General features: G+C 45.6%; 1 protein-coding gene across 1 annotated transcript in view; it reads right to left on the bottom strand.

Annotated features, from left to right (window-relative positions):
- The window catches only part of herc1 (HECT and RLD domain containing E3 ubiquitin protein ligase family member 1), a 54499-nt gene extending 29980 nt beyond the window's left edge, over positions 1–24519 (bottom strand). Inside the window, exons 1-24 of the mRNA XM_080458690.1 lie at positions 24336–24519; positions 16870–17846; positions 16568–16663; positions 15758–15952; positions 14368–14679; positions 14193–14289; positions 13933–14076; positions 13626–13753; positions 13169–13313; positions 12909–13080; positions 11048–11182; positions 10796–10961; positions 10519–10644; positions 10126–10347; positions 9679–9831; positions 9456–9588; positions 8455–8871; positions 6964–7137; positions 6213–6327; positions 6007–6127; positions 4247–4418; positions 3349–3688; positions 1843–1963; positions 1668–1719 (exon numbers count right to left, since the gene is read on the bottom strand). Coding sequence (XP_080314816.1) covers positions 1668–1719; positions 1843–1963; positions 3349–3688; positions 4247–4418; positions 6007–6127; positions 6213–6327; positions 6964–7137; positions 8455–8871; positions 9456–9588; positions 9679–9831; positions 10126–10347; positions 10519–10644; positions 10796–10961; positions 11048–11182; positions 12909–13080; positions 13169–13313; positions 13626–13753; positions 13933–14076; positions 14193–14289; positions 14368–14679; positions 15758–15952; positions 16568–16663; positions 16870–17820 — 4687 coding nt within the window. The 5' untranslated portion in view covers positions 17821–17846; positions 24336–24519. The remainder of the gene's footprint in view (positions 1–1667; positions 1720–1842; positions 1964–3348; positions 3689–4246; positions 4419–6006; positions 6128–6212; positions 6328–6963; positions 7138–8454; positions 8872–9455; positions 9589–9678; positions 9832–10125; positions 10348–10518; positions 10645–10795; positions 10962–11047; positions 11183–12908; positions 13081–13168; positions 13314–13625; positions 13754–13932; positions 14077–14192; positions 14290–14367; positions 14680–15757; positions 15953–16567; positions 16664–16869; positions 17847–24335) is intronic.
- Between the last annotated feature and the right edge of the window lie 1120 nt (positions 24520–25639).

Here is a 25639-nt window from a genome sequence, read left to right as displayed (position 1 = left end):
GCGGGGTGGCACCGTGTGGGGTTGGACGGGGCAGGATGTGACGGGGGCCGGATGGGGCGTTGGCGGGGCGGGGCGGGGCAGGGCGGCACAGGGCAGGGCCGGAAGGGGGCAGGGCGGGCCTGGGCGAGGTGGGATGTAGGCAGAAAAGGACGAGGCAGAGCATTATTGCCCCCCCTCCGCCAGATGCCATCGGATGTCGACATGCGGATACAAGCCTTCGTCAGCCATCATGAGTTCACTTGCGATGGACGCTCAGTTTTGCTCAACCAACTTTCCACTGAACCACCAAGTCAGAGAACCAGCGGGCAGGATTCCTGACTGTCCATGAACACCTCGTTCTTTAGGAGAAACAAGTTCACAAACGCTCCCGAAGCAGCAGATGTTTGTAGCACGGACAGGTTGAAGTGTTTTTCTATTCATGTTCAGGGCCCAGTGAGCGCTGGACCTTTTACAGAATTTGGTTTATTGAAGAAAAAAAATAAATGCCACTGGCATTACAGAGTTTATACACTAGAGGGCGTAGGAGTTTTTCATTATGAATGTGTTTCATTCAGGAGTTTTTTGTTTGTTTGTTTTTTAAAGAAAAATATATATTTCTGATTCACTAAAGTCTAATTTTCTTAAATGATCTGAATGTTCTTTGTCTCCTCTAAGTGCAAATTTCACTTCATTCTAAACAATATTTATTCTCGACTAAATTTTTACTCTAAACGTGATAACACCCATAATCATCGATTCATTTATACATTTTTTATGGAATTTGGACAATATAGAATATTCTAATATTTTCACTATTTGTAATTTTTTTTCAAGATTTCAAAAAGAACAAGTATTTTTTCAGTTTATGTGATAAATGTCTAATGAGTGAAAGATTTACTGCTTGAAATAAATTATTGGGGAATATTTCAGACTTTATTATTATCATTGTAATTATTCTAATTGGCACTTTAAATGTGGAATTTCTTGTTTAAAGGGGACACTTCATCTGCATTTCTATTCCTTCGTATTTTCTTTATTTACATCTTTAACATTCACTCTTTTGACTTTGACTCACTGCTTGACTTTCATTATATTTCATCCCATTCCTTGAAAGCACTTCTTACTGACAAGCGTCAGATTTGAAGGAATAAAAAGACATTTTCAACCAGAGGTTCACTGGGCCCTGCATGTAAGAGCTATCCACTGTCTGAGGCAGCGGGATGACGGATGGAGGGTGGAGTTCGAGTCATGGAGTGAGCTAGTAACAAGAGAAGAAACATGCCGTCAGTTACTTGCTTGCAGCTCCTCTTGTGTTTGGGACTCAGCTGCCCCAAAAGAAGCAAATAAACTATCACGTGGGAGGAGGAGGAGGAACAGGGGAGAGACAAGAGGAGGGGTGAGACCAGGGAGCTGCCACAGCAGCCACCGCACCGCACACAGCCATCCCACGCATCCACTACACACATCACCATCCACCGCACGCAGCCACTGACCACATCAGCAGCCACTGCACGGATCAAATGACGACAGCCACCGCACTCCTCAATACCCACTGCAAGCAGCCACTGACCACATCCAGCTCACGCATCCACCGCAAAAACATCCATCTCACGCATCCACTGATAACATCCTCCGCACACAGCCACATCCATCGCATGCGGCCACTGGCCACATTAACTCCTGTTTACCTCTCTTTTTGTGTGAAAACGCCAAGTCTAGGTCCACGTTCCTGCGTCCGCTCTGAAGAGAAAAAACACTGAATCAGCTCAATTCTGGGCTGTGTGTGTGTGTGTGTGTGTGTGTGTGTGTGTGTGTGTGTGTGTGTGTGTGTGTGTGTGTGTGTGTGTGTGTGTGTGCGCTTACCAGACTATAACCCTCCTCGTCCGACTCTGGCTGTGAGAGGTCGGACTCACTTCTTGATTTCATCAGTCTATAACTTGGACTGCTCTGAACCGAGCGGCTCTCTGCACTCAGACTCTCACTCCTACACACACGCACACATGCGCACACGCACACACACACACACACACAGATTAGTTATTAATTTACTTTCAAAGTTTCAAATTTTCAGACATTTTCTTACTTTCTTTAATTCGTCACGTTACCATTTTTTCCCCCTGTCAGATTTCCTACATTTCATCTCTTTCTTTGTGTCTTTTTGTAGGAGGTAATTGTTTTCAATGATTTATTGTAACAAAAGAACGTGCTGAGTGTTTGTGAGTGTGGGATCAGACCAGGACAAATGTGTCTATGCTTGAAACAATAAAACAGGGCGAGGTGTTGATGTGTTCACTGCTGCAGGTAATGAAACCCCGCCCACACCCAGCATGCACTGACAAAGGTTGGGAATTTGAGGACATGGGGCAGAAACACACCTGAGCTGAAACATGAGGATAATATTCAGGCTGTGTGTATGAAGTGAATTTGAGGACAGGACGGGGTAGGGTGGGGTAGGGTGGGGTGGGGTGGGGTGGGGTGGGGTGGGGTGGGGTGGGGTGGGGTGGGGTGGGGTGGAGAGGGGTAGTGTTGGATTGGCTGAGCATGAAGTTCTGCAACCGGAGTCAACATGTCCTCAAACGACCACAGGCAGACGCACCACAACAGAGCAAACCAGAATCCACCAGACCTATCTTCAGTTTCTGCAGCTTCACATTTCACACAACAATTAGGAATAACTCCACTCGGCTTTTAATCCCAGAAAATGAACATTTACTGACAGTTTACGTCTCCTACAAGTTCAATGTACTCGCACTGATCGTTGAATTCAGATAAAAACTACTGCATCAAACAGTGCATAGCCTCTAATCAGTACCTTCATGCTAGAAGCTCGTATGAGCTCTGGCGAGGTTCATCACCATAACAGTGGGGGGGGGCTCATAATGAGCGATTTGGCACAAAGATCGGCAGTGAGTGTTTTATAGGCGACAGTCACCGTAATAAAAATCCAACTTGGTCGTCTGTACACGTTAATGTCTGTGTTATTCCACTGTTAATGTTTATAGCGTAACGTTCTCTGTGCACGCGTATGTGTGTGTAGTTTCATGACAAAAACAAAACACCAACTCGTGGCCCATCATTTTAACTATATAGTTTTCAGTGTAATTTCCGTGTCAATGGAAATCGTTTTCAAAACTTTTCCATGTAAATGTGAAATTTTTCTGAAACGAAAACGCAATTTCACTGGAAGCATTGTGGAAACAGGTCTGAGAGGCTACAGCGTTTGAGGCTACTCGTATCTTTTAAAATGAGATTGAAGTCCTGAGTGTCTCTGTTAGAGACAGAAAACTAACCGAGTTAGCTTTAAAGCTCGATTCGTCTTGAACAGAGGAGAAAAAAGCCTTTAACTCCTCCACCTGTGGAGACTCTCACCTGGTCATGAAGCTCAGACTTTCCTGCGTCCCTGTGGTGGACTGAGACGGTCCGTCCTCCTGGTTCTGCTTACTCAGCTCTCCCAGAACCGGGCTCACCCCGAGCAGCAGCAGGGCGCAGCGGTGGATCACCGAGTTACAGGCTGCCGTGTACAAGTCCTGACCCTCAGGGAGACTGGCGCTGCCCCGCCGGCCCTCCTGGGACAGGATAGAGTCCTCCTCTCCTCCTGCACCTCCTCCTCCGCTCCTGGACCCGGAGCCCAGCACCGTGCTGCTGCTGGCTCGCTCCCGGTCCCGACTGCGAGCCACCTCCCGCGCTGAGAGGAAACATTGAAAGATTTCTGCTTGTGCAACGAGCACACACAGACACACGGACAGACACAAACATATACACCCTGGTTAGTTAGCAGCACAGTGCAGGTTTACTGGGGCTTATGCAACACGTCTGACAGGAGGATAAAACCTTGAATTCTCAGTGTTTGATGAATACAAAGTGTTTATGTACGCTTTAAAAAGCACCAAAACAATACACACCTGTACCACAAACACAGTGTTGATCTGTAAACAGTTTAAAAGTGTCAGGCAGGAACCAGCGTGTCATTACAAGAAGTACAAAGGTTTTAATTAAACTATCTGCTGAGCAAGCTGGTGGCCAACACTGCATGAACTGCTCTGCCACACCGGCGACTGTTGCTCTGCAAAACCTGTTACTGCTAACAAATCTACGACTGCTGCTCTGCTACTCCTGCTACTGCTGCTCTGCTAAAACTACAGAACCAAGAGAGAAACTTAAAATGGGCTTGCTTGCCCAGGTCTGAAAAGTTCACACTGAAGCTCACAGCTCCTCGGAGGACAGGGAGCAGCAGGAAGCTGTGAATGACACTCAGACTCTGACTCACTTCCTGCAGTCATCACTTCGTGCTCCCGGTCCTCCTCCTCATCGTCCTGCTCCTGGTGGCCCTCCTCCCGCTCGCGGTCGGCCCGCTCCTCCAGCTCCGCCTCCTCGTCAATGGTGCGGGTGAAGGAGTGCTCCTGAGGGTCAATGTCCAGAGAGTCCTGGTTGTCTGAGATCTGAGAGAGAGAGTGGAACATCTGAAATACTCAGTGGAGAGTGAACATGTTATCGACCAAAACATCACGTGTTCACGATGGACTGACTTGTTTTCCCAAAGATGATTTTTTTGGGGGCGAGTATCAGGCGGAATACCTTTAAAAGACCCTGAAAGAGTTTTCTCAGTCTGTCGAACCAAAGTACTTATTCAAACTCTTCTTTAAAACTCTTTCATTTAAAGTCTTTAAGCTCTTTGAAAAGGTTTAAGTCCTGTTCTGAAGACTTGGAAATACTAAAAATCTTTTGGATTTGTTCAGATCCATTTCAAGTTTCTCAGACTCAGTTTTATGAAATCATTGTACGTCTTTGTGCTGATTTGTATTTTATAACCTTCAAACATTTTAAAATGTCTTTCAAATCTCTACGTCTCTTTGAGAGTCTATAGAGCATTGTTGTTACCACTTCTTCATTAAACTTTTAAATGTTTTAATTTGGGGACCAAGAGAGTGCTGCGGGTTTAAGAGTTGAAGACTCTTTTAAAGCTTTTCCAATTTTGGTTTGTTTCAGTCTTTTTGAATGTTTTCGGAGTCTGTCAGCGATCAAAGGTTGATCTGACTTTTTCAAAGTCTACCTGGATCTTTCTAAAGAGTTTAGAGACTTTAGAAGCTTTTGAAATTCTTCACTGGTTCTGTCCGTGAGAGTCTTTCAGAGTTTTCAGAGTTTGAGGATCCAGTTAATGCCAGACAGAATCTTGTAGGTTCGGACTGTAGTCGTCCTGTTGGTGACCTCTGGTCTCAACCCTTCAAATGCTTTCAGTCACTTTTTAGTTCAGTTAAAATCATCTAGATTACGAGAGTTTGTGATTTTAAGTCAGACTTCTTTTGAGTCCTTTAAATGTCTTTCTGTGTCTTTCAGAGTTGTTTTCACTCCAGGAGAATCAACCGGATCATTTTAGGATCTTTCAGAGTTTGTAGAAAACTCTCCAGTGTTGGTGAGTTTGTCAGACTCTTTTAAATATCTTCATGGAGTTTCAGACTCCTTCAGGAGGTTATTGAAAAAATCCCTGGATCGTCTGGGACTACAAGTTCTCCTCAGTTCACCTCAATAGGTATTTCAAGGCTGCTGTCTGCTTCGGTGGGAAAACATTTCAGGATATAAACATGTTGACAGAGTTAATTGGTATTTCAGGAAAACTTGTCGAGCTGCCAGGAATGACAGCTGTCTAAGATGTTGTGAGCTCAGACGGGCGGGAGCTTCCAGACGAAGTTCTGAGAGGAGGAGGAGTTTGTTTCTCTTCATCAACTTCATGTGAAATCAGATAATAAACATTATATTCAGACAAAACTTCCGGTAAAGAGAAAACATCTATGAGGACTGTCATTTGAACAGCTGTGGGACTTCAGGATATGTTCATTCACATCTTTACACTTATTAACTTTTCCTACTTCAGCCGAGAGACGGTGATCAGAGCACACGTTAGCAGACTAATCTGCACTGATCCTTGAAGAGTTACCAGGAACCACGTTCCTCTGTTCTCCTCCTGACATCTGTAGAACATCTGTGAAGTCCCATTATGAGGAAGATTGATTGACTTGAGGTGGGACTCACCCTCCTCTCCCTTGAGGACGACCTGGTCTGGATGAAGTCCATGTTCTTACAGGCCATCAGCCGGTTCCGTACTTTATAAACACTGCGATAAACTTCAGACAGAGTCTTGGACGGCTGGTACCTGACGGAGAGACGACACGTGTGTGAGGAATTTTGTTTAACGGGAGTGTTCCCTCTGCAGGTGTGCTGTATATTTGTTCTGGTACCTTCCCTCTCCGCAGGCCTGGCCCAGAAGTCCTGTGTGTTTCAGTAAAGCCGCCAGCACGAACCTGGACACTGTGTCCAGCAGGGACTCATTACTGAGCGACGCGTTGTCCCAGTCTGAAAGAGAACCCGCAGCGGAGTCAGACCCTGTTTACACAACATTTCAAGTGAAAACACACGGTTTTTGTGTTTTCGTTTCAAAGAAGTTGACACGGCAAAGTTTTGAAAACGATAATAGGTTTACACGGCAACGGCAGAAAGACTGAAAACGATGTACTTTTCATGCCAGGCAGCGGGTTAGCACTGTTGATTGTTTCAGGAATAAAACCACACACACACACATGCATGCAGAGAACAACACGCTATAAACATTAACAATGGGAGAACACAGACATTCATGTGGACAGACGACCCAGTTGGATTGTTATTGCTGTGACTGTCGACTATAAAACTACCAAGTCCCAGGAGAATATGAAGTGGGAGTCTTGACACTCTGGAGGAAACGTTGGTATTTTATATCTACTGAGAATGTGAAAACAGCCATTTACTAAGGCGGTGGTGCTCATGACCAGCTTTTCCAAAAAGTCTTTTTTTCACCCGCTTACACGATGACGGAGCTCGAGCGTTTTCAAAAACGTTCACCATGTGAACGTATTCCAAAAAGTTGCGTTTTCAGAGGCTCTTTTGTGTGTCTACTTTGTGTAAGCAGACACACCTCGTAGGGAGCAGCTCACAGCAGGGGGCCGTCCTCACCTTTACTGATGGCGTAGTCCTGCATGTTGATCCACAGGCTGTTGGCCGGCTCTTTGGAGGAGCCCAGAGACAGATCCACCATGACGCTAAGGTCGGCCCGCATCGTGCAGTCCAACGGCTTCTGCTCCTCGTTGCCGGACAACGCCGCCTCCAGCAGGGAGCTGATGCAGGCGTCTGCAGGAGGTGAGAGGTCAGCTACAGTCATTCCATCACATTGCTTCTTATTGTCTCTTTAACCTGAGCTAAGCAATAAGAGAGGAGAAGATTGTCTTGACGATCAGTTCAAGCTCAGAAGAAATATCATGTGAATTATTTCACATTTATAAAGTTACAGAAAAATATATACAAATGTCGAAAACTGAATTTCAAATAAAGAAAACTGTTACAATCCAATGTTAAAATGAGACTAAAATCTCTATCTAAGTTACCTTGTTGCTATCAAACTAGCCTCAAAGCCATGCTTTCAGGGAGAGTTTGTAAAGACATGCATAATGCAACAGCTACAAGAAAAGATTTTTAGGCATTTCCCTGTATTTTGCACCACCAAGTTTAATTAAGATTGGATTTATGTTGAGAATGTAGTTTTCAGTCGGAATTGTTTGGTTTGGTTTTTGGAAAAATAGACATTTTCATCATCTACGCAAAGAAAAACTTAAACTTAAATTTAAAGATGATTATGACGTTATTTTACTGTTCCGACCCACTCAAGATGAAACTGGGCTGCATGTAAACTGAAATGTGTTTTGACACTCGTGATTTAAATAAAGAAAAAAGAAACGTAGAGAATCAGTGAATTTAAAATGAGAATAAAAGGAATAAATAATGATAAAATGACCCAATCTACAGAAGCAGTCAGTGTGATTCATGTTTTTTGGAGCTGAAAATATCAAACTGAAGTTATTTTGAACGTGACTCAGTTCTGTGGAACAAACTTATTGATTCAGGAGTAGAAGTTATGATGACATATATATTCTTAAAGCTAAAAAGAGCTTGAAATGTGAGAAAATTGCCGTTTTTATTGGTAAAGTGTAAATTAAGAATTAAGACAAATATTTGGATGTGAACTCCCCAGGAGCTGTTTGGTCCTTTATCTTTGTAAGTTGTGTCACGGAATGACAAATATCTGATAAAAATATTGTTGGTCGTGAGCAAGAAGGCAAACAGGAGAAATTGGGGTGAAGAAGCAACATCAAGAAAAGATCAGTGGCTAGAGATTTTGGAAGAAACCTTCTTAATAGAAAAAACTAACACACACACTCAGACTCCAAAGGCACAACTGGGAGGAAAGAAATGGACGAAACATAAGGCTGAAGAGGACAGTACGGGATTATGAACAACGAGCAACGTATAAAACTGTCTTTAAGGCTAAAACATGAAGGTTATTTTATTTTTATTTATGTTTGTACATGAAAATGTGTTTTAGAATATTTAAGTGGATTAAAAAAAAGTAAAAAAAAAAAAGAGCCCCCGGTGTTATGAGCAGAAACGTACCCAGCTGAGGGATGTCCATCTCCAGGCCATTGCTGAAGAGTGGCGTCTTGAGCCAGTAGGCGGTGTACTGCTCCTCCAGGGACGTGGGGGCTCCCTGCAGCATTCCTCCCAGGCAGCGGCCCACCAGCAGGGCCACCGTCCTCTCCAGGTCCACCAGCCACATCCAGGACAGAGCCGGTTGGGGCAGCGCCGCGCCCGAAGCCGGCTCGGCATAGTCCGAGGTGCCGTGCAGGGGCCACTGCAGCTCCTGGTCCTCCAGCGGGGCGGCAGCGGGCAGAAGCCGGTTGAGGCGGTCCAGGGGGGGCAGCAGGTCCAGCAAGTGGCTGAGCAGAGGCCGAGCCACCGACACAGGAAGCAGCAGCAGAGAGTTGATGATCTGACACAGCATGCTGCCGGCCGCAGACACGTAGATCACATCTGCAACAGGAGGTTCGGAGAGAAACACTAGAGTCAGCATGTTTGATCCTCACGTCACTGGAAACAGGTCGGCTTTAAGGCCGGTTCCCACGACAATGATTTCAAGTGAGAACATAAAACTCTCATTGCGTGTGGGACGTCTGTTTAACTTTTCTGGGATTTACCGAAAACACAACTTTTTATAAACGGCTCTCGAGATGGAACTTTTTGAAAATGGTTGGGTATGGTCATAGTGTAAACGAAATAGCAACTTTCTGGAAAGGCTCAGAGCACGGTGACGGTGGAAATTCTGTTACTGTGCATTACGGTGACTGTCAGAATAAAGTCCCAGGAAAATCTGCACTGGGAGTCAAGACACTCTGGAGGAAAACATTGTTACTGTTCATCTACTGAGCATGTGCAGAATGACTATTTACTACAGCCGTGGTGATCATGACCAGTAGGAGATTTTTCCACTGTTTTCATGGAGCTGGAGTATTTTCATAAAGGTCTACCTCGTGGCACAATGTCAAGAGGTATTTTTAGCACTAATAATACAATTATTTTTTTATTTTGTTAAGCGTTTGTGAGCATGTATTTTTCACCTTGCAGTTTCTCCCGGATGCTGCCGTTCCACGAGCTCTCCTTGAGCAGCACGGCGGAGCGCGAGAAGATGTCTGTGGCGTGAGGCAGCAGGAGCTGGAGATGTTTGTGCAGCAGAGAGACGCTGCTGGAGTTCTGCAGGGAAACGGAGCCACAAGTTTTTGCACGGCAGCAGTGTGAAGGAGCTCCGTCAGACGAGCGGTGTGTGTATGTGTGTGCGTGTACCTCGGTGACAGCGTTGATGTGACAGTACGCCAGCAGCTGTTTCTGCAGCGAGCACAGTAGCTGATGTAGGTGAGCCGGCTGGCTGCTGTCTGACGGAGACGTCCCCTGCTGCAGCTTATCGCTGTTCTTCTCCAGCTCGCCAAACGCCTGGTCCTGAAGAGAAACACAGCAGAGCCGTCACACACACAGAGACACAAAGCAGATCACACACACACACACACGAGGATGAGGTAACATCATGGCTGTGTTTGTAATGCCCACAACACATTGTGCCATTTTAACAATCTTATAAGTTCACGGCTCTCTCCACTGTACGAATCTAACAACTTTGGGTAGAACATCAAACCGCTGTGTGCAGATTGTACGATGAAAACAGAAGCTGAATCGCAGCCTATGATGTACGCGAGTTGATGTGTTTCCGCAAGAATAAAACATGTCGACCCTCACCGTGTAAAAGCCCAGGTTTCGGAGCAGCGTCTTCATCAGGATCTCGGCCAGGTGTGTGTCTGGGTGAGCCACCGCAGCGCCGTAGGCGGGGTCAGGGGTTGTCGAAAAGGCGGGGCCAGAGGAGAGCACCTCGGGGCCGTCAGCCGGGGAGCTGTAACCTAGCAACGAGGCCACGTGGGTGTGGTCCTGGAGACTGGTCAGGATGATGTCCAGCTGCATCCTCTGTACACACACAACACACACCAAAGTCATTGCTCTGCTGAAGCTGTTGTTGCTACTCCTTTAACGTCTTGCTGCTCAGCTAAACCCGCTGCTCAGCTGAAGTGGCTCCTCCTTCAGCTCAGACTTTGCGTGACAGTCCCTGTGCAGGTGGTTGAGGTGACTCGGGGTTACCTGTCCTTTGGAGAGACTCTCCCAGCGGTCAGGGCCTTGAGGCAGCAGCGAGTGGAGCAGCTCCATCCTTTCTCTCAGGGGGGGCAGCAGCATGGTGGCCCCCACCGACAGGGTCTCGATCACAGCCTGGGGGCACAGACACACACTCAGCCTGTTTCAGGGAAATCACGTGACGGTGACTCGGCCGTCTGCAGTTTCTTCAGACTGTTTATTGATCGCCGTTGTTAATGTTCTCATGCAGCCTGGCGACTTCCCAGCAGCACCGAGAGCCTCCTACCTCCTGAATCTCATCGGGCACCGAGGAGTCCATCAGTCTGAACAGCAGGTTCCTCAAGGGCCTTGCCTGGCGGCCCAGGATACTAGTGGCCACGCCCCCCGCCAGCGCCAGAGCCAGGTGATTGGACAGCAGCCGAAGGCACAGCTTCAGGAAGTTATGATGCTCCCTGCAAACGCGGATGAATTATTCAGAGGGTTAACGATCCGGGACGCATTAAGAGGAGAAGTTTGTGGCGGGCTGACGCTCAGTCACCTGGACGACGGGAACGGCAGAGGAGGAATGTCGCTGTTGATGCCGTCGCAGTAACGCTCCAGGAAGGAGCGCAGGTGAGAGAACGTGCTCTCCTCCAGGTCCACACAGTACGGACGATGCCACGCCACCACCTGCCTGTGGAGGCACCAGAGAGTGGGAAGCTCTTTTTAATTTTCTCCCACTTAAATCTTTGTTATAAAACAAATTTTCATGTACAAACATAAAGACGAACAAAGAACCAAAGCCACTTGAGAAATACCTTCATGTTTTAGCCTGAAAAACAGATTTAAACATTGCTCCTTGTTCATAATCCCATACTGTCATCTTCGGTCTTTTATTCAGTCCATTTCTGTTGTTGCCGTTGCTTCTTTACCCCAATAAAGGGAACACATTTGAGATTTGTTCAGATGTGTAAGTTTTAGTATATGTTTTACTGGGTTGAGTAAATGAAGACGGCACACAAATGAAAATCTTATTTCTGCCAAAAAATTCATTTTTTTTTTTTATCATTTTAGAATGAGTATCGTTTTGGAATGATGCAGTTGCACATGTCAATCACTGAGACTATATAGTAAAATATGTAAACATAACCTCTGCCAAGTTTGATTCTAATAAAGTGAAGCAGAGCAACATTAGAGAGGTTTTAGTGCAGACGAGTCAGGCGGAATCTACAAAATGACGTCTTTGACACATTTTGTTACCATATGTACCATTTTCAATTTCTCATGTACCAAACTATAGAGTTTACATATATGTGACTACTAATGTCCATTACATCCAAATACAACAGTCTTCGCCTTTTTTTTCTTTAAATCTATCAGATCTCTATACATTATGTTTGATCTGGGCGCGAGCATAAAGCTCTCCTACCACAGACAAGCTGGGGGGAAATCTGGGCGGCGGTTTGGCCAAACCTGGTGATTGACGATTTTATTGAGCTGTCAGAGCCAATAGAATTGAGTCGTGGTGCCCAAATACCGCTCAATAACACCATTGGCCAATCATAAGGAAGTCAACTGAACAAGAGCTGCCGGCTGCAGATGTCATATCGGGAAAAAAAAAAAAAGAAAACCCTCACCATAAAACAAAGTTGAACATGAAGACTTTTTTCAAAGTGTTAGTTGGTCCAATGTGTTTGTTTTAGAACCAACACCAGCATTTATTGCTCTCAAATGCAACATTTTATCACAAAACAGCAAAGGTAGAACTGACTTTGTGTTACTTGCTCTAAACAATGGATTTCTTTTAATTTTGTCTTCTTTGGTTCCTGGTTCACTGACGTCCGGTCGTAGACGGACACCACCTGTATTACTGGAATCATCACATCTCGGCTTTCTTTAGATTCGTCGTTTGTGTTTGTAGCCCGACGGAGCAGAGGACAAGTGACGGAAATGTGGGGGATGGTTTGAGTAAGTGATGCTATACAGGTTTTGATCTTTGAGAATCAATTTGCTTGGTGTTGAGGTGTGTTAAAATGGCTTATAGGCGTTTGTATATAAGTACAATATGACCTTATTTCAACATCATGAGTTTATGCGATTGGTTGCAGAGCTTTCCTCTAAGCTCCCCAATTGGAGTCGAATACTCCATTTTAATGTTTTTGAGAACAGTGATCTGTAATGATTTTCACTTTAACAACATAGAATCTTATAGTGAGCTCCTGGACGCTGTCCTCGCTCTGATCCAGTAAAAAAGTTGATTCCCATCAGAGTAAAGAGACGTTGTCTAAAAAAAGCTTTCAATGTTTACAGAATGAATTCCAGAGTCACCTTTTCTCTACATCGAGCCTTGTCAGCACGTTTCACTCGCAGCCCCTGACCTTTGACCCCGTTACACAATGCGGCGCTCCCCCCTCCCTCACCTGTCTCGGGGCAGAGCCGTCCAGGCCAGGCTGTGCGACGTCCCGGCGGAGATCTGCTGGATGGCCACGCCGTCCAGACCCACCACCTTCTTGGGTTTGGTGATGGGTCCTGTGGAGTTGCCCTGGCCACATTGCCCCATGGAGTTATTGCCCCAGGCGTACACCTCATTATCTGGGGGAGGGGGACATAATATAGACCTCCATGAATCCTCAACCTTCACAGCTTTACAACAGGGAGGAGGAAGAGGAAGGAGAGGTACCGTGTGATAGAGCCAGGCAGTGGCTGTCTCCGATGGAGATGTCCACCACTCGGGTCGTAGCCAGCTCCTCGATGAGTTTGGGTCGGAGTGCCGTGGCCTCGGAGGAGCCGCAGCCCAGACAGGCTCCACAGCCCCAGGCGTATACCTGAGACAGGAAGTGACACACAGGAAGTAAGAACCTGCTGCTCACAGTTATCCTGATACAGCTGCTAACAGAAAAAAGTCTTAATGATACAGTTATTATTAGACAGTTTATTCAATTCAAAGAACAAAGTTACTAAAGACGGACTATTTCTTTCATCACAAGGCTGCTCAACATCTCTTCGGATTAACTTTTAATTGTCTTTCACTTCTGTTTTTGAATGAATTGTATTTTTTTTCACGCTTTATTCAGGCTCTGGACCCGAAGCTGCTGCTCGAGCTGCTGTGGCGTGCAGACATTTGAGGAGGACGTTACCTGTCCGGTGGAGGTGAGGGCCAGAGACGACTGGCTGCCCGCACACACCTTCCTGATGAACATCCCCTGGAGGGCCTCCACCACTTTGGGCTTGTACACCCGGTTTGTGTCACCGTGACCCAGTTTTCCTGCACGACCACACTTTGGATTAGACGGTTTGTTTTCAGAGGGACAAAACACTGAAATCAAGACTAGAACTTGCGGAGACTCGACTCCACGTCAAATTTAGGTCAAAACATCTCTTCTAACGAGACGCAAACTGGTCAAACATCAGTACGCGTCCTGTCGCTCTCGGTGTGTTACTCACCATTGTCTCCTCCTCCAAACGACCACACAGTGCGTCCGTCCTTGGACAGTGCGATGGTGTGCGAGCTGCCACAGGAAACCTCTCCTACGTTGCTGATGTCTTTGACCAGAGTGGGAATGTTGCGGCTGTTGCTGTCTCCGTGACCTGCGCTCAATTGAGGGGAGAAAACATTAAAACACTGTAAAAGAGCACTGAACTCAGAAAGAACAGGAAGTCTTCATCGCAAGTCGTTTTTTTATTTTTTTTTTATTTTGACTCACCTAATCGACCAAAATCTCCTTCACCCCACGTGTAGAGCTCGCCGTCCTCGCTGACCGCAGCACTGTGTCTGTATCCAGCAGACACACACACCACCACCTGGCACACACATATTAAACAGGTTTAGATGAACCGCGTCGAGCTGTCTGCAGGTCGACCTTCACTGCATCGGCCCACCTTGCCCTGCAGAGGCCCCTGGATCAGTTTGGGGTATTTCTGCGTGGAGCTGTTTCCATGGCCCAGCTTCCCGTAGTCGCCGTCACCCCAGCTGAACACCTCGCCCTCCGTGGTGAAGGCCAGCGTGTGTCCATCCGACCCTTTGGAAGACGACACCTTCTTGATGGAGCGGTGGGGTTCAAAGGTCAGCTTCTTTAGCGTCGACTGGTTGTTGGAGTCTCCGAGGCCCAGCCGGCCGTAGCTGCCCTTCCCACAAGCCCGCACCGAGCCGTCCGACGAGATCACGAAGGTGCAATACTGACCGGCCTCGATCTGAGGGGGGAGACAGAGCGGTGACTCAGCAAGATCTTCACACAATGCTGACTCAGCATCCAGCCATAAACTGCACAACTTTACACCAGGCTGACTTGGTATCCTCACATAACGATGACTCAGCATGTTTCACAAAACACTGACGCAGCATTATCCACTAACAATGATTCAAGATCTTCCTAATATGCTCACTTAGCATATATCACAAAGCTCCGACTCAGCAAATTTCCATACTGCTCAACATTTTCTAATAAAAATGACTCAACATATTGAAACAGCACTGACTCAGCATCCTAGCATAAATGACACTTCGATTTCAGACTGTCTTGGCACCCTCATATAAAGATGACTCAGCAAATTCACACAACATTGATTCAGCATTATCCACTAAAAATGACTCAAGATCTCCCCACAATGCTGACTCAGCATCCTCACATAAATGACACAACTTCAGACCAGACTGACTTGGTACCCTCACACAATGTTGACTCTGCATATTTCACAAAACAGTGACCCTGCAACTGCTCACTCAGCATTTTCCTATAAAAATGACTCAACATATTTAAACAATGCTGACTCACCATACTCGCATATCCTTTACACCAGGTTAGTGCTGAATTGGTACTCTCAAACAATGAATCAGCAACTTCACACGATGCTGATTCAGCATCTTTAAACACCGATTCTGCTGATTCACATTATGCTAACTCAGCATTTAACCCATAACAATAACTCAATACATTCATTCAACGCTTACTCAGCATTTTTACACAACACTGACTCAGCACATTTATAGGAGGTTTACTCAGCAACTTTACAAAACACTGACTCAGATTTCATATATGAAAATGACTCGGCATCCTCAAAACAATAATTGAGATTTACGTTATCACAAACAAATTACCCAATGTATTCACATAATGCTGACTTAGCATCCTCATACTGGTAACTCTACTTTATCTGATGCTGATTTGGTACCCTCACCTGGCATATTCACATTATTTTGACTCAGCGTTATCACTCAATTACTTGTGCTGACTCAGCATCTCTGCAGAGAGAGCGAAGCGGTTCCTCTTACCGTCTGAGCGTCAGCGAAGCTAGCGGCAAGTTTGGGCTGCAGGATCTTCTCCTGCGTTCCCTCCACCAGCTGGTGGCTGCTGTTGCTGCCCCAGACATAAACCTCACAGGTCTCCGACACCACGGGCGCCTCGCCGGTCTGGATGCTGTCCGGACTGACACAGGTGCGGGAGTAGTCGGATGCCATGCGACACACCTGCACAAAAACACTGGATTAACCTCCGAGAGGACATTGATGTTCTTCCATTAGTATGAATACGTTTTGAACTACATTGGCCAATAACCATCTCGTCTTTTGTGAGTCTTTGCTGGAGCCTGATTGATACTGATACAGAACTACTTTTTGCCCCTTGGAGACAGTCAATTAAGTCACGAGTGGCTTTCTGACTTTAGGTCATTTTGTATACTGCTTTTTGCTTGTGTCACCCACCTACCCAAACCAGGGTTTGAATTCCTACCCACAATCTGTCAGTGTGTGCTGTTCTCTCCTGCTATCCCATATCCCCAAACAGAAAGAAAATCCCCTCTGAGTCAGGTTGTCGTAAGTCTCCACCTCTGAGTGTGGTTCTGCAGGTTTCTGTTAAAAGGGAGCTTTTTCTTTACACCGTCTCCTCTGCTCCCTCATGTTGAATTGTTGTTCAGTTTTTTTTTTCTCTGTAAAAGTGTCTTCAGATGACTGTTGTATTTGGCACGATACAAATAAAATTTAATTGAATTATCTTTCTTGAATCACAGACAGAGATACCCGTCTTGATTTATGTTGGTCTTTACTGGAGCCTGACTGAAGGTGCATGTTGCAGAAAGGTCTTACTTCTTCGAAGAGACATAGTGCAGCTTCGTACAGAGAGCAGAGTCCGTCGGGGGTCCTGGTGGGCTCCCTCCACTGGCTGCGATCTGCTGACGAGCCCTGACACCCCAAAACACACAAACCATCATCTAACCTCTTCTGAACACGCATATTTCGATGTCATGTCAAATGAATGGAAAATATTTCATTTAAGGATTATGATAAATATCACAACTGTAAAAGACAATCAGATAGATTTAATAATGATGACTCAGAAGTTTCTCTAAATTTAGCCAAAACAAACCTCTTCCCATCAGTTTTCTTACCAGAGAGCGTCTCATCTGCATGAGGATGTTCATGAAGCAGTCGTACCCGATCAGGCCCTCCTGGCTCTGGACCACTTTACACTGCTCCATGGTGCTCACCACCGCCGAGGCCGCCAACGCCATATCGATCCACTCCAGCAGGTACCTGAGTGAGCCCCTCTGAGACGCCAGCCCCAGCAGCAGCTCTGAGGCCAGCCGCCGCCCCAGGATGTCGGCCCCCGAGTTGGGCATGGTGACCCCCTTGAGGAAGGTGGTGACCTGGGCCAGGCAGTCCAGGCCCATAGGCGGGATCTTGCTCTCATTAGCTAGAGAGAGCGGCGGCAGTGAACTGACCACGTCTATGGCGGTGTGGATGACGTCGTTGCACAGGTTGATGCCGCCCCCGGGGGTCCCGCCGGGGCCGGGCGGGGGGGGCATCATCCAGCTCTGGCGCAGCAGGGCGAACAGCAAGCTGAGGCCCGTGCGCACGCCCATCTCGATGAGGGCGTCGGTGCTGGAGCGCGGCCGCTCACTGACCGAGTGCATGTCCGTGGCACCCGAGTTGTTCTCGGGCGAGTGTTGCTGCTGCTTGACTTTGCCCTTGTCGTGGTACTTGTTGGAGAGCGCGTAGAAAATACGCTGCAGCACCAGCACGCGTTTCCGCAGGGCAGCGGCGAACGGCGAGTCGGAGCACACCATCTTGGCGAGGGCCAGCTGACTGCTGAGCAGAGCGTCCAGGTAGTGCTCTTGCTCATCGCTGGACAGGGACTCGCGCTCGAAGTCGGGCAGCTGGGGGCCCTTCAGGCAGAGCACCTGCTGGGGCAGCAGCACCACCTCCTTGTTGGCCAGCAGCTTGGAGTACAGCACCGACACGCCGTCCCGCGTGGCGATGGACTCGCTGTCCTCGGTGATCCATGAGCTGTTCAGGTGCTCCAGCCACTTCAGTTTCACCGGGGGGATCATTAATGCCATGGCACGTCACTCTGGAGCCATCAGTCCTGCAAAAACAGAGACGACATTAAGTACTTATTGTTATCGCAAGAGACCATACACAACACTCTCAGAGGCCGTCCACACGAGTACGCCGGTTCATGTAAACAAACAGTTTTTGGCCGATCATCCACACGAGGCGCCGTTTTAGGAGCCCGAAAACGGGTTTTTTTGAACATAGTTCCCAGAGTGGGGAAATTCTAAAACCCCGGCTCGGCTGTGAGGTGTGAACAGCAAAGACGATCATCTGTGTAAAAAAGATGATGTCATCACCGCCCTCACCCCCCACGGCCGTCTGCAATGTCACTTAATAATCACAACAATGATGGACTACAAGCAGAAGCTACTGACGCTAGCAGGAAGAGGAGCAGAGCCATAGACCTATAGAACTCAGTTATATAGAAGTCTCTGAGTAGGAGTCTACTTCTAAGATTCTATGGCCGTTTTCCAATGCCATACTTGTGTTCTCGTGTACCTGTGAAACGTCATCAGTGGGAGACTAAGTACTGACCCAATTCTTAGGCCGTTTCTCATCGAGTACGCATGGAATACCCAGATGTATTCTCGTTCCGCCCACTTTATCGAGGATGCATCGACACCGGACACCTGTAGGCTTGGGAAGACAAATTACCCATAATGCAAGAGATAGCAGAGGCGCTCTGCAAGTTGTTACTCATGACATATGTGAGTACGCACTGGCGTTCTAAGAATTGGAAAATGGCTTATGTGCTCTGTCTTCTTCTGTGATTTGGTGTATTTGGTGAGTCACAGCGCCCCGAAAGGCCTGGCATATGTACTACATGCCCTTAAGCCTCGCGTTGAGCCGTGTTCAGTGACATGTGGACGCAGTTTTTTTGGGAGAACCCCGAGGAGAAAAAAGATCGCCTTGGCTCGTGTGGATGTGGCCTCAGACTGTCAGGGCCTGTTTACACGTTTGCAAGTGAAAATGCAAAGCTTTCGTTGTGTTGAAAATGCAACTTTTTGAAAATGCTCTGTCTCCGCTGAAACGGGGAAAACAATACTTTTCTGAAACATCGTTACTGCTCGTGCGCATCATGGCCATAGTAAATAGTTCTTCTGCACATGTTCAGTAGATGGACAATAAGAACAATGTTTCCTCCAGAGTGTCATAACTCCCAGTCCATATTTTCCTGGGACTTGGTAGTTTTATAGTTGACAGTCACTGTTATAACAATACACCTTGGTCGTCTGTCCACACAAATGTCCTTGTTCTCCTGTGGTTAATGTTTATAGCGTATTGTTCTCTGCATGTATGTGTGTGTGCACTCATTACAAAAATAAACTGCACCAACTAAAAGCCCTAAATGAAAACTGCATTGTTGTGTAAACAGGGCCTCCACATGGAGCCCACGGGATTTCCCATCAGCCACAGAAATTCAAGTCATGAGTCAAAACGGATGACAAAATGACATGAATCTAAGGCCCTGTTTACACGACAACGTTTCACGTGACAACACCTAATCCACTAAAAAAAAGTGGGGGCGTTTACACTGCAGCAGCAGAGCCAGAGACAACGATGTAGTTAGTATGCCGGACCACTGGAAGGTGCTGTTGCTTGATTTTGTAATGAAACTACACAGACGTGTGCAGAGAACAATACACTATAAACGTGAAGAAAATGGAGCGCACCCGACATCCGCATGGACTGATGACACATCGGATGCTCTCAGGGGAGAGTCTCAACTATTAAACTACTGATATGGACGATAAAACTAGAATATAGACCGCAAGTCGTACCACTACGTGACCGCCATGTTTGTTTACAACTGGATGATCAGGAGGGAGGGGGAGAGATGTGCATGCGCAGTAACAGGCTCTGTCGCCTCCGGGCAGTCTCCGCAGGAGGGATTTGCGCCGTGAAAGAATCTTTCCACCTTGGGAGCCGGATTAAAAACTTTGCAGATACAGTGCATTCGCAAAGTGGTGCCGTGTAAATGGACCCCCCAAAAGTGAAGAAAGATTTGTGGATACATTCTAATTCGTTGTCGTGTAAACGGGGCCTAAAGTGGCAAAGTGTCTCAGAAAGACGCAAACTTACTTCAATGAGACTAAACTTGATCATAAAGATAAACTGAGCGGAAAGTTACACAAAATTACTTCACAATGAGATACAATAGTAAAAACTACACCAACCAAAATAATATCAAAACAATACTTATCACCGTGTCGGTCAGACAAAAAAAAAAGGAAATCTCTAAAATGAGTAAAAATGTCTATGAAGAGCCCCACACACACACACTCACACACACTTTGATCCCATCAGACTACAGTCCTGAGGACAAACTCCACCACGCTGCTCTAAGTAAACATGAGGAAGTAGCTCTGATTGCTGGAGAAACATCAGCAGAACTGAAGAGAACAAATGAGGACTGTGTCTGCAGCTCAGTGTTTCACAAGCTGGAAGGCAGAACCAGTTTGATACAGAACATCCCATAGCCAACAGGTGAAACAAGTGACAGCTCAGATAAAAGTGGGTCACAGCTGATCCAGGTCCTGAGCTCTTGATGTTCCTACACGAGTGTTCAGGAGTGGCTGCCGTTTATTTTTCACTCTGCAATCAGAGTATCAAATGGAGAACGACGCTGCAGGCAGCTTTAAAACTACTTTAACTCTTCACAGCATGTTCATCCAAACACAGAAAACTTGCGAAAAACTCACAAAGAATTCCAAGGAAGGATTTCAGAATAATTTCAAAATGATCCCTGTCAGTTTTTACCACACCTCTTTTCTTCCGTATTCTCACTCCGACTCGCCGTGAGTTTTTTGGTAACTGAAGAAATGTGGGAGTTCACTTATGAGCTCTCTTCACCAGAAAAGTGAGCACATCAGTCCTGGGTTCAACTTCACCTCAACCATAATCCACAGAGCTCGACTCCAGAGAACAGCAACCCAGAGGTCCACTGAGCAGGTCCTGAGGACTGGAGGGTCAAACATTGTCAGCTGATGGAGTCAAACATCCACAACTGTATGAGTTGATGCAGGAGTGCAGAGAAGAGCATCACACTGTGAGGAAACCAACCTCAGAAGACTATAAAGAGTGACTCAAATACCACTGCAAAGTGACAAAAAATTATAACAGAATCAAACAATTACTGCAAAGTGACAAAAAATTGTGTCGCAAGATGATCTCAAAGTGACAAAAGACGACCGCAAAGTGACACAAAACGACTGCAGAGGCAAACAACTGAAAAGTGACACAAAAAACCCAAAACGAAGTGATGCAAAATGACTGCAAAGTGATTAAAAAAAACAAACGGAGTGAAAAAAATAACCAAAGTCACATAAAGGACTCCGAAGAGACACAAAACAAATGCAAAGTCACACAAAAACACCACAAAGGGCTATTTTTTAAAGAAAAAGGCAGGAAATTCACCCGCCCCCGCCCCAAAAAATAAAACCACCTAAAATATTATGACAAATAATGGACGCAAAGTGACACAAAAAACTACTGAAAAGTGAAAAAAAAAAGAAATTGACCAAAAAAACCCACCTAAAACAATGATCGCAAAATGGCAAAAACTTTAAAGAATTAAAGTCACTGTGAAGTATGATAAAAGAAAAACACAAAATAATACTGTAAAACTACAATGAGACAAAAAACAAATAAATCTTGTTAAGCGTCATAAAAAATAAAAATAAAAAAAAACCTACAGCAATGATTTATGATCCAAACTTTGCACAGTTTTCCAACGCAATAACTCACCGAGTTCAAGCAGGAACAAACTTCTGAGTCCTCACGAAGTTTCTTCAACTTTCTGAGCTGAACCAATCTGATGGGTCCTCATATAAACCTTTAAAAGACACAGCGAGGCTCCGCCCACCGCCGACGTCACAATGACTACCACAGCTACTCCACTACACCTCAAATACTCCCATTACTTTTCCACCGTGAGTGTTGAATGCGGTGGCTCGGAGCCAAAAGTCCTGCTGTCACCTGTACAGCAGGTTTACTCTGCCCGCCCCAAGAAAACTGCTCATGTCAGGTACATTACAGGTGGTAACATCTGCTTGTCAAGGTGTCAACAGGTTAGTATAAAACTTTAAATCATTTCGGGCCTAAATAAACACAGATTTACTAGTAGAATATGAACCCTCCAGACCCTGAGGTCCTCAGGAAGACATTAGGAACAGAACATTTTTGTTGCGGTTTGGGTGTCTGTTTACACGACAACGGTGCTCTGAGCCACTGAAAACACAACTTTTTGGAATTGACGTCCAAGGCGGAACTTTTTCAAAACACTAAAGGAACCAGGCGAAAAAGCAACTTTTCTGAAACACTGCTCATGCGCACCACAGCCAAAGTAAATACGTTTGCCTTTGTAGTGTCACGATTCTGCATCAATGCAAAAATAAAACATAATCGATTTTAACGTAGCATGTCGTTTCTTGATTTTCCGGCCACAATAAAGCTCGAAAGTTTAAAAATATGGCAAATACGACATGATAATCATGCGTTAGCAACGTCGCCTGCAGGTACTCAAGAGGGCATGAGTGAGGTCCGTGTTTTGAAGTTCTACGAGTATGAAGTAGGCTTTATGGCATTTGATAAGCACTCATCGTACTCTCTATTGGCAAGTAACTTAAGGTTAGTACTCGTACACATCCTCTAAAAAAGTCAAGTAGGTGCATCCCTAGATTATAATTTAATTGAATGTTTAGATATTTATGTATATATTTAAATATTTTCCTTTATGAAGTACACTGCATTTTACTGATCCCATTTTAGCAGCATTTACCTGTAAATGCACTTCTCTTCTCTTCACTGTAATAACAATCCCACTTGGTTACGAATGTCCTTGTTCTCCCATTGTTTAATGTTCATAACAACCAACAGGGATGCCAACTGCAGTGTTTTCAGCAGTTTGGTCTTTTCTGTGGAAGCGGACATTGTTTGCAAAATGTTGCTGTGTAAATGCGAAACGTTACATTAATATTTTGATGCTTTTATGGTGCATAAACGTAATGGAATTAGTTATCAAAATGTAGTATTTAATGTTTTTAAGGTGTATAAATGCAGTGAAATTGATTGTACAACTGTAGAGAAATATAGTATATAAATACAGTGAAACAGGCTGTATGACTGTAGAGAAATATATAAATGTGGTGAAATCTGTTGCATAAACGTAGTGAGGCAAGGTCTATAAATATAGTGAAATAGGTTTTATATTTGGAGAAATAAGGTGGATAAATGCAGTGAAACAACGTCTATAAATACACACTGAAATAGGTTTATATAACAAGAGCAATAAGGTCAATAAATGCAATGAAATAGGTTTCTATAACTAGAGAAATATGGTCTATAAATGCAGTGACATAGGGTCTATAAATACAGTGAAACAGGTTTCTATAACTAGAGAAATAGGGTCTATAATAACAGTGAAATAGGTTTCTATAACTAGAGAAATAGGGTCTATAATTACAGTGAAATAGGTTTCTATAACTAGAGAAATAGGGTCTGTAATTACAGTGAAATAGGGTCTGTAATTACAGTGAAATAGGTTTCTATAACTAGAGAAATAGGGTCTATAATTACAGTGAAATAGGTTTCTATAACTAGAGAAATAGGGTCTATAATTACAGTGAAATGGGTTTCTATAACTAGAGAAATAGGGTCTATAATTACAGTGAAATAGGTTTCTATAACTAGAGAAATAAGGTCTATAAACACAGTGAAACAGGCTGTTTCTGTAGAGAAATGTATAAATGTAGTGAAATAAGTAGCATAAATGTAGTGAAGTAAGGTATATAAATACAGTGAAATATGTTGTATAATTACAGAAATAAGGTGTATAAATGCAGTGAATCTGTCCGTGTAGTCTGGATTAGCTGCAGGTCGCAGCGGTTAATCCAGCTGCTGCCTACCCGGTGTTAGCTCCATGCTAGCGGACAGCCGGCTCTCATTGAGCCGGGACACAGCGTCTCTGGAGCGGCAGAGCTCTGCTAACCTGCTCGGTGTGTACCGGAGGGCGGCAGCTCCGCCAGCCGTTAGCTCCACGCTAGCCGACCCCCGACGGCTCTCATTGAGCCGTGACACAGCGGCTCTGAAGCCGCAGAACTCTGCTAATCTCTACACCCGAGGGCGGCAGCTCTGAACCCGCACACCCACCTGACAGCCACCCGCAGCCCCACTGTGGAGTCAGGGAGCTCCCGCAGCAGGGCGGCCGGTCTCCGGTGACCCTTTCCGGACAAATGTGGGCAGTTTGTTTTGAAACGAAACGGGGAAAAAAAGGCGGCTGCGGAGCGGCTAACGTTAGCCTGGCGGCTAACCGGGGCAGAGCGGAGCCGTGACAGCTCCGTGTGGAGGTCTGACACGGAGCCGAGGGGCAGGTCAGCGGCCTGCCGGGCACACCTGTCCACATGAAGCCCGCACAGGGGCGGACATTTACCCCGGAGGAGGGGGGAGGGGGGGGGGGGGTATGTGCTGTATCATAGCGCCGGGGCAGGTTAGCTCCGGTGCTAGCTGCATCAACGCTCACCAGCAGAACGTGAAAGGCCGCCTCCTCCTCTTCGTGTAGCCGCTCACAGCGCTCCCTCGGCCGGCTGCATCTCACCCGCAGTCACGCTTGGATACCGTTACCGTGAAAGGAGACAGTGGCGGGCATGGGTTTCCATCCTCCGCCCGCCTCTCCGCCTATCCTGGAACTTCCTCTGCAGCGACTCACAATCCAGGGAACAGCGGCGCTGTGCGGAGGTCCAGCCCCGAGCGGTGACGCTGTGATCCTCCCGCCCCTGCCGGTCTGTGAGGTCTGTCTGTTCTGCCGGTCTGTGAGGTCTGTCTGTTCTGCTGGTCTGTGAGCGCTGTCTGTCTCTCTATACTCTAACTTGTAGTTTGTTGAATGTTTAATTACAATGTTTGTTTATTGGTGTTTGTACTCTTTTTTTTTAGTTTCATATCATATATTTTCAGTTTTTCTTTATTGTTTTTGTTGTTTGATTTTTTTTATCCATCATTATTTTTCTTTACCTGTTTTTTGTGTCTTTTTGTGGGGGGTTTTCAGATTATTACTTTGTTTTGTTTAATCATACTTTAATTTCTACTTTGAGTTTTCCTTGAATTTTTGTAGTTTAACTTGTATCCCCCCCCCCTCAATCTATCTCTCTGTCTATTCTATCCTTTCCTCTCCTCTATCCCCTCACCCCAACCGGCCAGTAGAAAAGCCTCCACCTCTGAGTCTGGTTTCTGCAAAGGTTTCTTCCTGTTAGAGGGTTTTGTTTTCCACAGTCGCAAATTAATCTGCAGGCTCATGTGGATTCGTTGGGTTTTTCTCAGTTAAAAGCACCTAGAAATGACTGTGTTGTATTTGGTGCTATATAAATAAATTTTAAGTGAATTGAAGTTTCTTTTTTGTTTGTGCATTTTGAGCTAAGTTTTATATGTGGGTTCTATATTCCCTTTGATAAGTTAAGCTTTGCTTTCTTTTTTAACTTTTTCTTTGCCCCCTCTGGATGTGTGTGTGTGTGTGTGTGTGTGTGTGTGTGTGTGTGTGTGTGTGTGTGTGTGTGTGTGTGTGTGTGTGTGTGTGTGTGTGTGTGTGTGTGTGTGTGTGTGTGTGTGTGTGTGTGTGTGTGTGTGCGTGTGTGCGTGTGTGTGTGTGTGTTTTGTTATTACACTCTGATCACACAGTTACACTAATGTTTGTTTATTTGTCATGGGATTTTTTTGTGTTTTGACACACTTTTTAAAATGAATATTTTTGCATTCACAGTATTACTATTAGCACTATTAACAGTTTTGTTGTTGTTGTTTTTACCAATGTTGATATTTTTACAAATGCATGTT

Source organism: Lipophrys pholis (genome assembly GCF_963383615.2).
Source record: "Lipophrys pholis genome assembly, chromosome: 2".
Lineage (NCBI taxonomy): Eukaryota > Metazoa > Chordata > Actinopteri > Blenniiformes > Blenniidae > Lipophrys > Lipophrys pholis.
The sequence above is the reverse complement of the archived record's forward strand: the minus strand, read 5'-3'. Positions and strand labels throughout refer to the sequence as shown.